This window comes from Hydra vulgaris, chromosome 02 (genome assembly GCF_038396675.1).
Source record: "Hydra vulgaris chromosome 02, alternate assembly HydraT2T_AEP".
In the NCBI taxonomy this organism is placed as follows: domain Eukaryota; kingdom Metazoa; phylum Cnidaria; class Hydrozoa; order Anthoathecata; family Hydridae; genus Hydra; species Hydra vulgaris.
This window is the reverse complement of record NC_088921.1, coordinates 1,910,149-1,923,981: the sequence shown is the minus strand read 5'-3', so window position 1 is coordinate 1,923,981 and position 13,833 is coordinate 1,910,149. Positions and strand designations below refer to the sequence as shown.

Genomic DNA, 13,833 nt, shown 5'->3' with positions numbered 1-13,833 from the left:
TTAACAATCAGGAATAAGTATGCTTTGTTTGCCTTAAAATTATGTTATAAATGGCGATGGATATTTCAGATGATTTAGAGACAGATATTTAAGTGGTTATTGATAATATGATTTTTATTACATTGTAAAAGAATACTGTACATTAAATTTAGCATCGTGTTAGCTCAGATTGCTTTGATAATGTTGCAATCATTAGTTTTGTTTACTTTGTCAGTTGCACATGTAAACGATCATTGATTATCAATGCTTATTATCATTGCTTGCTTCAAAATTTCTAAAAAATCTCTTAAGAATTACTTGATTGAACAACACAAATATTTTATATTCATCTATCAAGTGATGCCTTATTTTGGTTTTACTTAAAACCATGAGATTTAAAAAAAAAAATTAGTTGTTTTAATCTTTTTAAAATCTGTTTAAAAGTAAAAAATTATGACCAAGACCTCACTGTGTCATTGGAAGTATCATGCTCAATTCATCCATAGTCTATAGAAATAAACCCTGGTCTGGCAATCTATTGTTTTCCGCTATTGTTATTTTTCTCCACTTAAAAAAATAAAAACATTGGTCACGTGATTAATGTAGATGCAAGAAAATTTTTTAAATGGCGAATTCTGAAGCGACTCAAGAGAATCTTAATTTAGTTAATCTTGATAATTTAGATGAAGATCTCTTAGATAAAATATTTGAAGTGGATATCAATAAAGCATTTGAAAAGGTGTACAATTCTTTCTTGTTATATAAATTTAATCGCAAAGTTTTTCAAAGAAAACAAACATCCAATATAATTGGTGTTAATATATGTATATATATATATATATATATATATATATATATATATATATATATATATATATATATATATATATATATATATATATATATTTACTGATAAAATTAATTTTACTTTCCAGGTGATTTCTTCTGAGGAAATTTCATGTATTACATGTGGACAAATTTGCAAGTCTAAAGGAGGTTTAAAAAGACACATAAATTCAGCACACCCATTGCTTATTAATGCACCAAAGGAAGAAAAATTAGATCATTTAACAACTATTATGTTTTCTGGTATTGTTAAGGAGGTGCAAAATACTTTATCTTATGACACTTGCTATCCAGAAAAGATGAGACAGGCAATTGAAGATTATAATTTTGAATTCAATGATAACCTGTACAATGAAGTAACCAAGTTAACAGCTGAATTCAGATCATCGGGAAATGCTGAGATTTTTTTATCAAAGTTTTATTCAAGCATTGTTCTATCTGCCCATAATTATATTTTAAATTTAGATAAACGTTTAGGTGCTTTACTAGTCCTTCATATTGGAAACCATATTTTGAGTTTTTGTAAAAAACAGCAAAACACTGCTCATGAAGAAAACATAACAAAACCAATAAGTGCACAAGAGCTAGATGGATTGCAGTATTTAGCTGGTTATGTTGTACACAAATTTATAAAAAAAACAAAAAACAATAAATACTATAATTCAAAAATTAATCAGGACACAATGGAAATACTTAAAAAATTTACAACAGATGCATTCATTGATCAAAAATTAATTTGTACCCAGAATAGAGGGGGTTTAACTGTTGTAACAAAAGAATGTCAAAATATTTTTATTTTAACTGAAGGTTTGTTTCGGAGAGAAACTAGCCAAAACAACCTGAAATACCATTATTCCACGTCGATACGACGTAACGATAACCTAATTTCAACGTTAAGTTTACGTCGAAATGTTTGCTGGGTGATTGCGCTAAAAGCAAACAAGAAGACTCATCACAATTGACATCTTTTTTTTTCGAAATTTAAGAAGTTCTATATCAAAATCAATCAACAGCTAAAAAGCCAAAAAAAGTCAAGACCTTCATCAATCAGTTAAAAGAATATAAAGTAACTAGTGTGAAATCAGAAGCAGTTTTGAAATTTTAACTAGCTATCCACAGAATTCAAGCAAAGAATTGATGTTGCTAAAATGGTTAGCTCATTGATGGAAGACAGAAAAATTATAAGTTTGTATAGTAACATTGTTGAAACATTTGAAAATAAAAACTCTGTTTCTTATAGTGATCTGGCTAATAACATTTTAGAAAATATGCTTAATCTTTATCTTCGCATACGCTCATTTTCATTAACTAAAGATATTGTTCAGTTGCACAAAGAGAAGAAAAAAGTAAAATCTTTGCGCAAAACAATCAAAAAAGCATCTCAGAAACTTTGTTTACAAGAATAAAGAGTATTTAACACGCAAAGTAAAGCAAGTTTTATAACAAAAAAAAAAGTTTTATGTATTTTTATTAAGAAAATCTCTTTATTTATTATAAATAAATTTATTTAATGTCCAAACACTACCTAAGAAGTCTTATAATAAAATGTTTGTGTCAATTTAATGTTCTTCAGAATTTTTCATACATGCAAAACAACTTATTTATCTTAACGTTTTGCACCTTTTGTGTTACCAGTAACAGGCACAACTGAGCGCTGCATTCTCAATGTATTTGACTGATAACCAAACTGATGTATGGTAGGATTATCATTTCTTCTTCCTAAACTACGATGTCTTCCAAAATGTTCCTCTAAAACATCTTGATTGAAACGCTCACTAAGAACATAAGGCATTCCAGTATTTAATAAGTATTTTGTTACCTCAATAAGAGAATATGAAGTAATTCTAAGGCCTTCATATGTTTGGGAAGACAAAAACATTCTCTCTCGTTCATCATTTGAGAAGTCACCAACACGTTTAGAAACATTTTCTTTCCAAAGTTTTAAATAATTTAGAAAATTTTCTTTTAACCATGTAAATCGCTCATCGTTAACATTTTTATATGGTTCTAAAAATGGCTTACGCTTTGTTAAACATTCTGAATGGTTTCGTACATTCATATAATCAAAAAATTTATCAGCAAACTTGCACAACTCTGCAGTTTTATGCATATAAGCAGGGTAATAACTTTCAATGACATTAGACACTGTTTCACTTAATACTTGGGTAGCCAATCGAACATTCATTACAGAAAATGGTGTCAAGTTAAAATGATCAGATGTAAGTTTTGGAATAAGTTTTAAACTACACTCAAGTTCATCGTTATATAGTTTTTTAAAATGATACCAAATAATATCATTTCCATTCCACATATGGCGTGTAAAAGTTCCACTTAAGCCTAATAAAGAAAAAAATAAAATCATTGTAAGTCTTCCAAATGATATTAATGATTCAGTATAAATATTTTAATAAATTTTTTTAAAAATTTTTACATTCTAATATGCGATTAATTCATGTATGCATTTATAAAAAAAAGTTTTAAAATATACTAACATAAACATACTTACAAAAAAATATTAACACAAGGACATATTTACACAAACATTTAAAAAATAGGGAAAATTTTACCTGAATGGTAAAGGCAATTTCTCAAAGTTTTTATAAGGTGAGGTGCATCAGCAAAAAACCAAATAAATCTATCATTTGCAAATAGATTTATTGTACGATGTTACTTCATTATCAACCAACCCATCCATCATTTTATGCATTCGATAAAACTTTCGGTTGGTAGATGCCCCATCTGAAACTGCTGCAATGACATAAAGATCACATGTTAACTCAAGAATTGAAACAGCTTTCCAAAAGGTCATCATAAGCTGATTTGATGTAACACCTTTTGTAGCAAAATATGCTAGACTAAATTTTAAATCAGATGCTTTGCCTCTTAGATAATAAATAAGAGCATGAGTTGCAAGTGCACTTGAATTTGGAAAAGTACTGTAGTTGATATTTGGATCGCCAAGGTCTACATATCCAATAAGTTCATTTGTAAATTTGTCAAAAACTAAGTCCTCTTGAATCTTGATTTCATCAAAAGAAAGACAAACAAATCTCTGGTAACCAATTAGATTAGAAGTTTTATGCAGAAGTTCATCTATGACTGAAGTATTAAAACCCACACAAGGTTTTATGGCATTTTTGTAATCTCTAAGTGTTCTGAGACTTGGAAATTTTAATATTTTGGCAGATCGCAATTCATCGTAAGCAGATGCAGACTTCATTGCTAATGATAAACAAAACCTAATTATCATTGGATGATATCTCATCTTTGAAGTTGGATTAGAAAAAAAATTTTGTTGTTGCTTCCATAACATTTTCATAAATGGGGATACTTCATTATTATCTAATCTCATAATTTCAAATACTTCATCACTAATGTTAGATGGCACAGCTATTGATTTTGATACAATTTCATTTTTTATTTTTTCTATTGTTTTTGTTAATTCCTTGCATTCGAGTCTTTTTTCTTTTAAGGCCAATATAATTTTGTTTGGATGAGTGCTTTTTAAAGGAGCATTCTTTTTTGCAGGAACAGTTGAGGTTTTGTTTTTTTGTGCTAACTGTTTGTAAAACTTTTTTTCAAAGTTAGAACATTTGCTACAAATATTATTTTCTGACAATAAAGAACAAAGGATGTCACAATTTTTAGGTCTTAAATAATGCTTGTGGACTGAGAGTCCTGCTTGCAAGCCAGTTGAACTAATTTCAGTTGAAACATAATGACATATAAGTTCACTTGAGGTAATATTTGTTAATCCAAGGCATACTTTAAAATTCTCTATTTCAGTTATTAAGTCAGAGATAAAGACATTTTTTACACTTCCTAAATATTGTTTTATAAAATAATGGTCACTCTGAAGGACCCAACCAAGGACAACGCAACTATAAACTAAAGATTCATCAACAATGATTTCATAAGTAGGAACCAAGAAAGGCTTTGTAAATTTTTTGAATGATGTTGTTTTCTCATGATGAGTTACCATCGAATTATCTGTTAATTTGAGTTTATTTGCTCTATTTTTAAATTCCAAGAAACTTTTGTAGCATTTTGAGTTTAAAATTTTATCACTTGCCCTGTCTTGTACAATGTGTTGATGTTTACGTCCTGGATGTTGTGATTTCTCGTGAGATTTTTTCGGTAAGTTTTTAGTTGGTATTGCAAGTAGCTTTAAAGTTTTTCTTTTGTTCTCTAAAATATAAAAAACCAAAGGTTTTGTTAATTGTGGATTTTTTTCTGTATGATAGGTAATGAAGATATTTGTATTAATTTTTAGACTTGTATTAATTGTGACAATTTTTTATTTATTTAAATGCTTACTTGTTAATTCAATATCATCTGTAGAAAAATGTCTTTCACAAATGTAAATTTTTCCTACAGCTACTCGATCTTTCAACTCTTTATCTGCAACACGATATTTAAACAAAACATTAACTATTTCTTTTCTCCAGTTTGAATGAAATTCATCATTTCTCATCGGAATTTGAAATATGCTAATTCCTTTATATTTACGAGAACAAGAAACTCTGCATCCAGGGAAAGCACAGTTCTTTCCTGGCATAATAATAGAGTTTTTAAAAAACTTTCTTTTGATACCATAAATAAATAGTAGTAAACACAACAAGGTCGAAGGTTTCAAGATTTTATTCTAAAATGTAAAAAGTTTTGTTTGTTTTGCATCTACATTGATCACGTGATGCAAATTTACGGAATTTTAAGTTCAAACAAAGACATTGCCAGACCAGGGTTTAATTCTATTGACTATGATTCGTCTAACCATGCAGAGGCCTTGTTTGAGTTTCTTTAGTTTGTGTTTAGAAGCTATAGCTTTTAGAGAAAATTGTATCAAAAATAAAAAATTTTGTTTTATAAAGCATAATAGCTTTAGCTATAAAAATTTCTTCTGTTTTCACCATAATAATAACTTTTTTCCGCCTAAAAAGATGTTTTTAAATTTAAGTGAAAAGATAAATTTGTAACAAAAATTTGTTAAACATTAAAATCATTATAGTCTATATTCCATCATTAATGTATATTGAGATTAAATTTGTTCTACTGAAAAATACAGTTCTCATATATATATATATATATATATATATATATATATATATATATATATATATATATATATATATATGTATATATATATAGTTTGTTGCATTTTGGAAGCACGGAAGAAAAAAATGCTTCTTACGCCAACACATACGTCACTTTTAATTACTTTTGACTTTCATCCAACATTTGCGTGTTGGACGAAAGTAAAAACCATTAATTTAATTACAAATTAATCGTTTTTTAAAAAAACCACAAAAACGCAAATTTAATTGACCAGAATGCCAGAATATTTTTAAAAACATTCTGAATGTTTTTAACAATATAAACAATGCTTTTATTTTTATTTTTTTTAATAAAATGTTTTTATTTTTATTTTTTTTACTGTAAATCATGGGCGAAGTGTTGCTACATCGACTACCTTATAGCCTAACTCGCAAGGGAGTGCTGCTACATCGACTGACAAATAGCCTGACTCGCAAGGGAGTGCTGCTACATCAACTGACAAATAGCCTGACCCGCAAGGGAGTGCTGCTACATCTACTATCTTTTAGCCAGACCCGCAAGGAGTGCTGCTACATTGACTGAGGGTTTGGTTGGGGCAGGCAGTCTATCAATTAATTAAAAAAATTCCGGTCTTTCATTTTAATTTTTAATTTTTGTCAACAAAATATGGAAAAAACATTTGGACAACATATAAGAGTTCTATATATATATATATATATATGTATATATATATATATATAATATATATATATATATATATATATATATATATATATATATATATATATATATATATATATATATATATATACATATATATAACATATAATATATATAAGAGAAAAGTGAAGATAAAGAATATAAAAAAAACAAAACTATTTACAAAAATATTATTTATTTTATACGCACAAATAATTCATCAACGTTCATATAAATCAACTTGAAACAAACAAGTGCACAAAAGATCATTCACAAAGGAAAAATATATATATAAATAAAAAAAAACTTCAAATTTAAAAAAAAAATTAGAACACTTCATAAAATAAAAGAGAAAAAAAAAAAGAAAAGAAAACAGAAGTGCGAAAGTAAAGTGAAAAAAAAAAAATGGAACACTTCATAAATTTAAAGAAATAAAAAAAAGAAAATAGAAGAATGAAAAGAAAGAAAAGATAAGAAAGAAGAAAGACCATTGGTAGAGCTACAAGATTGTTTTTTTTTTTTTATAATTTTTCTTTTTTCTTTACGATCTAATTTGGAATCATGATTACAATAATTCATTAGTTATTATTTTTCAGTCATTACATTATTATTTGTTTTCTTGCATTATATTATTTATCTATAGTTATTTATTTATAGTTAATTACATATATTTTCAGTCCTTTTTTGATATCTATTTATTTTATTTATTGCATATTATTAATAAATTTTTATAAATATTTTTAATATTAATATAATATTAAGTAGTTGATACTGTAACATATATATATTTTTTCTAAAGATCCTAAAGATTCTAAAGATCATTTAAATCTCTCTCCGACACATTTCATAAAAAAATAACTGATAATCAAAGAGCAATCTAATGTGGTCTTTGTAACTCATGAGTTCATGCAATATGTAACCATATTGATGCACACTCTTATAATCTTCTTTTGAATGAATCATCAGATTTGTATTGCCATAGCTGTTTATCTAAGATGGCCTTTAGCTCAATTTCCAACTTGGAGCTCAAGTCAACATTGTTCAAAAATCTAAATTAATTTCTCAGTTCTGTTAATTGCAGATGCTATGACATTATTGATCTCAATAAAACTTTGCTTCCCAATTCAGAAATATATATTCATCTTAATATCGCTTCTCTACCATTCCACATTGACAAACTCTATAGTCTAATCAGCACTCTTAATAATTTTCCCTTAGCAATAGGTATTACAGAATCTACTTAATATATAAACGATACAAATATAACTGATATATACATAAACAGGTTTAATATTGATCATTGTCCTACTGAGACTAAAAAAAGTACACTTTTACACTTACACTCAAACTTAAACTATGAAGTTCGCATTGACCTTATGATTTACTCTTCTAAATATTTAGAGTCATTTTTTGTTGAAATTCCAAAACCTTGCAAATCAAATATAATAATTGGCTGCATGAATTAACTTCTTCCCACTTAACTCCTCTACTTGAAAAGTTAATTAATGAAAAAAAAAGTCTTTCTAATGGGTGATTTTAATATGGATCCATTAAGTCACAGTGAATCTAACCTTGTTTCTACATATCTTTAACATCTTAATCACTAAGTCCTTCTGTAATTTTACCATCACACATAACAGCTACATCAATAACATTGATAACATATTCACGAACTTTCACTCAGCTGATTAATTCTTTGGTAAGCTTACAATTTCAATTTCAGACCACATGGCACAATTTTTTTGCATTCCTGGCAAACCTAACCACTCCAAAAAAGTAAAAACTTTCGGAAAATGCTTCAAAAAATTTAATAAAAGTATATTTATTGAAGAAATTTCTGATACCAACTGGGAACTCTCCATTAAAAAAAGATGATGATGTTAATAAATCCATGAATTTCATTTTAAAAACATTTGATGAAATCTTAGACTAACATGCTCCTTACACAATACTAACCAACCAACAAGTTGAAACTGAAATCAAAACCTTGGATTATGTATGGAATACGTAAATCTATTTCATTTCAAAACAAAGTTTATATAAAGTTCATAAAATCAACAATTTTTATAAGAAAAACAAATTATTTGCAAAATTTAAATTTTATAGAAACAAAATTTCCAGTTTATTAAAATTTAGCAAAAAAACATACTTTATTACATATTTTAATAAGAATCGGAACAATTTTAAAAGCACCTGGAAAGGAATAAAAGAAATCATTAATATTAGACCTTCTACTCACAATACATTTTTTAAACTTAAATTATACGAAAATTTTATCACCAATCACACTGCTGTATCTAATTTATTTGATAATTTTTTTAGCACTTTACATAACAAACTACTTAGTAAAGCCATACCCCCTAAACATGTATTTAGTGAATAACATTCCAAATGCCTTTTTTATTAATCCTATAACTGAAAATGAAATATCTGGTCTCATTACAAACATGCTCAAAACTGAAAGTATTGGTCCTAATAGCGTACTTACATTCCTTTACATTATTTCAAAACCGCTCTGTACTGTTATAAATAACTCAAAAAAGGTGGTATTTTCCCAGATATTTTTAAAGTTGCTAAAGTCATTCCGATGATTGAAAAAGGCTCTCAACTAGATTTCACCAATTACAGACCCATCTCCCTGCTTTCTAATATAGTTGAACTCTTTGAGAAGGTGATGGTTAATAGGCTATATGCTTTTCTTAAAAATGCTTAACACTTAAGTGCTTTTACACCCATCAGTATGGATTTCGTGCCAATCACTCAACAACTCATACTCTCATTGAAATTGCTGAATTGATTAGAAAAGCAATCAATGATAAATATTTTGCATGTGGTGTATTTGTCAATTTACAGAAAGCGTTTGATACAGTAGATCATTCAATTTTATTGAAAAAATTAGAATATTATGTGATCAGAGGCATTCCCCTTAAATGGTTTACTACATATTTAAACAAAAGAACTAATTTGTTTCTATCAATGACTCAAAATCTACCCTTGTAAAATGTTCAAATGCTGTTCCTCAGGGTTTAGTATTGGGACCACTGGTTTTCCTTCTTTATATAAATGATCTTCATACATCCATCAAGTTTACTACTATTTATCACTTTGCTGATGATACTAATCTAATGCTAATTAATAAATCCGTTAAAAAAATAAACCAACACATAAACCATGATCTTGCCAATCTAGTTCAGTGGCTTCGCTCCAACAAACTTTTTCTAAAATCTAATAAAACTGAACTCATTATCTTTAAATCAAATAAAACAATAATCAATAGATTGAACTTTAGTAAAAAATTTAGTAAAAAAATTTAACCTGTTAACTCAATTAATTATCTAGGTATAAAAATTGATTTAAATCTTTCCTTTTTATTCCAATGTAAAGACTTAGCAATGAAACTATGTAGATCTAATCGCATGTTGGCTGAAGTTTACCAATATTTTAATCTTGAGACACTCTTGAACATATACCATGCTATTATTAATATCTAAATTATATTTATTGTTGTTATTATTTATACTTTTTCTTTTCTTTTTTTTGTCCATTTATTTAACCTCAAAATCAAAAATTGCAAATTTAATTATAATTTACAAAGATTGGTTCGGTGTCACTCATATAGTTAAAAACTAGTCAATGGAGTGACACCTTCATAACGTAAACAAATAAGATTAAAAAATATTAAAACAAGGAAATGATAAACTACAATACAAGTAAAAAAAAAAGAAGTAATAGGAACATTAGTATTAAAAAAGTTGGAATCAGAATAAAAATAAAAGGGAGTAAGGCTCAGAAAAATGAAAAAAAAAGAAAGAATGAACGGGTGAGATAAGATAATGAGAAAAAAGTTTAAGAGAAAACAAAAATTTTAATCACATAAGTTCAGAAGGATAGAGTGAGGGAAGAAAATATTCGCAGAAAAATATAAAAAAGCAAAATAAAGGCAAACTTAAATAAAAAAAAGTATATACGCACTACTACATACAATATTAAAGTCTACATTACACATTACATAGATGAGTTAAACAAAAGTAAATATCAAGATATAGAAAAAGCAACAACAACTAAATTGACAGAGAAAAATGCAAACAAAAAAATGCATTCAGCATTTTTTATATACATAAATACATGGCATAAACAATGTATAAAATTAATAAAAATTTTTTTGTTTTCTTTTTTTTTCATAAAATATTATACATACACTACTACATACAATATTAAAGCCTATATTACGCATTACTTTTATTACCAAAATGTTTTTTGATTTATTTTTCTTCATAAAATTTTTTTTTTTTTACTTTTCACTGTTAAACAAAAACTTCCTCCATTTGCGATTTTGTTTCAAATTTGTTAACATTAAATGTATTTACATCAATTAGAGTTTTTACTTAATTTTAGGGGGCTTGATGGGCTGTTTAGATGTTTAGCAAGAGATCGAATTCTATAGCAGGTTAATGCCATCATTTCGCAGATTTTTTTCTTTTTACACCTTAGTGGTGGAATATTCCACTTTTTCTAAGTCCTTTCTATATTTTGTTACTCCACCTGTCTTACAAACAACTCCTTTAACTATTGCTCAAAAATCTTTAATCTTGCACAATCTTGCGCTCTTCATGCTCTTCACAATGATTAGGATGATTTGCATCTTTAGGAACATTTTTCACATTATTATCCTTGCAACACTGTAGAACTTTTTTAGAATAGTGAGAAGCAGCAAGATCGGCCCAAAAAGATATTGGCATTTGTGTTTTTTCATAAGTCTTTTTTAGGGGGATTCTTTGATTTAGAGATCTGCAATCAAGGCCTTCTTATTGACAAAATAAGAGGACTGCATACGACAGCCACAAATTGCTTGCCATACAAAGATGCAAATTTTTATTTGGATCTTTTTTTCGTCCAATATTTATTTAAGTTAATCATTGACAGATTTACCTTTGTTCTCTCAGTAAAATTGTTAACGAGGAAGTTGTGGAAAATCCGCCTTTTACAACTTTTTAGGCACCTCAAAAACAACTTTTTTACGCATCTCAATTTGTTTCCAAACATTTTTTCAGACTATTTGTCAACAAAAGTTTATCAACACAATTATAGATAAGGAAGTAACGTTTAATTAAAAAAATAAAAGAAATAAAAAGCATTTGTAGTTTTATAGAAATCTCAATTTAAAGTTGATTGGATTTTTCCTTTTCCAACCAATATATTTGTTGTAATCCAGAATAATGTATGATTTTTCATTTTGGTCAATAAGAATTCTACTATTAAATGCTGATAACATTATGACTTTTCTTAGGTACATAAGAAATTATTGTAGAGTCGTTTTGAAAACTAAAAATGGGGGCACTGAACACAAGCTAGGGTTAGAGAAAAGATAGAAATCAAGGAGTGAAGGTAAGTAATTAGGGTTTTCTGGAAAAAGAGTCACGAAGTTAACTATCTGAGTAAGAGATTAAGAATTGCAGAAGTTATGGGCTATTGTGCCAGCAAGGTTATTAGTGGTGTTAGAGTTGCCATGCCACTTAGTGTGATCAGCATTAAAGTAACCAATAACAACAATATTGGCAGAGGGATAAAGAAAAAAGACTAAGAAAACTTTTAGATGTAGTTTTTTTATGATGATTGCTTTTAGATGTAAGAAATTAATAGACAGACAAAGGCAACTTGACTCATTCATAGATAGAGCAAGAGCGTTGAGCAGTTGTGTCAGTCCTGCTAATTAAGTCAAAGTTATGACTTAGCTCTCCTTACGTGGCCTCGTTAATGCACACTAAAAGCATTAACGAGTGCCATGTTGTGCATGGGACACTATCCATGCACAACATGGCACTGTTAATACTCTGATATTTTACAGCTGTAGATGGAATCAGCCTCTCTGAGAGCTATCACAGAGTTTAGAAAACCTCACAACCAGCCAGCCTCAGAACCATTAAACTGAGTTTTAGAGCTGTATCTTCATTAAGAGTATACAGGAAGAGTCACTATCAACGAGGGAAAACAATGTAACACATGTTTACATCCAAGCCAACCTAATAGATAAAGAAGGGGTTCAAATCTAATCGATTGAATCATTCTAGTTACCCTTAAAGTCTTTGCCCAGTAGGCCTTCAACAAGACAGGAACTGGATACAGGTAAGTAGCTTGATCTGCACCTTATAAGTATTTTTATTGAGACCATCTCTAGCCTTTACTCAACCAAAAGCCCCAAGGCAGGGAAATATTAGCTGGATGCAGTTAACACCTGCCCAGAATGAGTATTTTTATTGAGACACTATCTCTAGTTTTTGCTCCAAGACAGGGAAATTTTTAAGTTAGAGTATATTTCTCTTAATCTTTGCTTTAATAAATAAACCCTAAAAGACAGCAGGACATGGGACAGGTAGTACTTGGTTACATGGTACCAGTAGCAGTGTGATCATGATGATCCTGAACCTGACCTGACCTGTGTCTGCGTTTGTTATTCTTATTTAAGATATAATTCAGTTTAATATATGTCATTTCAATATAAAATTTTTAGTAAACAATAAATTATAACAAATTGTAAAATATTTGAAATCCACTAAAAATGAATTTATAAAAAAAAAAAAAATTTCATATTTTAAACCTCAAAATATTTTTCCTATTATACTAATTCAGTTTTTGTTGTCGGTTCGATTTTTAATTGTGTCAATGACATGAAAACTGTTTAGACCACTTTCTCCTTATAATGTATAGTGGTTAAGGGGTTGTCTATAAATTACATAACACTCTGGGAGGAAGGAGATGGGTTAGTTGTTGTTTTTTTTATTCACTTGATTGGGACTTGTTACTAAGGAGTTATAATGTTGTGACAAGGGAAGTGGTGGTAAAAGTTAAAAATTGAATTGTGTAATTTATGGTTGACCCATAAATTACCAATTTGTATTAATTGTGATTAAGTTATATTTATAATATACTAATAATATGCAGTGGTTAAAATAAATTTTTTATAAAAATTGCTTTTATTTAGGCCAGTATAATGAATTATTAAAAAAATAGATTTGGTTTTTTGAGATTTGTTCCTTGACACAGGCCATTTTGAGAATTTTGAGAATGGGTATAAGTTATTAGTATTTAAATAATTATAAAAGCGTGCATTAGTTTGTGGAATTTACCTTATTATGAACGTTTATCATCTTTAAATTACAAACTACAAAAAATCTTGTTCTTGAGCATGTAACATAGGGTTCGCCCTATGATGTATATGTTGATCAAGCGACATGAATTTACCCTTATTGGAAAAAG

General features: G+C 28.0%; 2 protein-coding genes across 3 annotated transcripts in view; both read left to right on the top strand.

The window, feature by feature from the left end:
• LOC136076638 (NACHT, LRR and PYD domains-containing protein 5-like) overlaps positions 1-13,833 on the top strand; it is an 81,853-nt gene that overhangs the window by 31,894 nt on the left and 36,126 nt on the right. The gene's annotated exons all lie outside the window — the stretch shown is intronic.
• Positions 583-2,231, top strand: LOC136076757 (uncharacterized). Its single transcript, XM_065790188.1, has 3 exons — positions 583-718; positions 915-1,745; positions 1,935-2,231. The coding sequence occupies exons 1-3, from the start codon at positions 605-607 to the stop codon at positions 2,229-2,231; spliced, it is 1,242 nt and encodes a 413-aa protein (XP_065646260.1). The 5' UTR covers positions 583-604.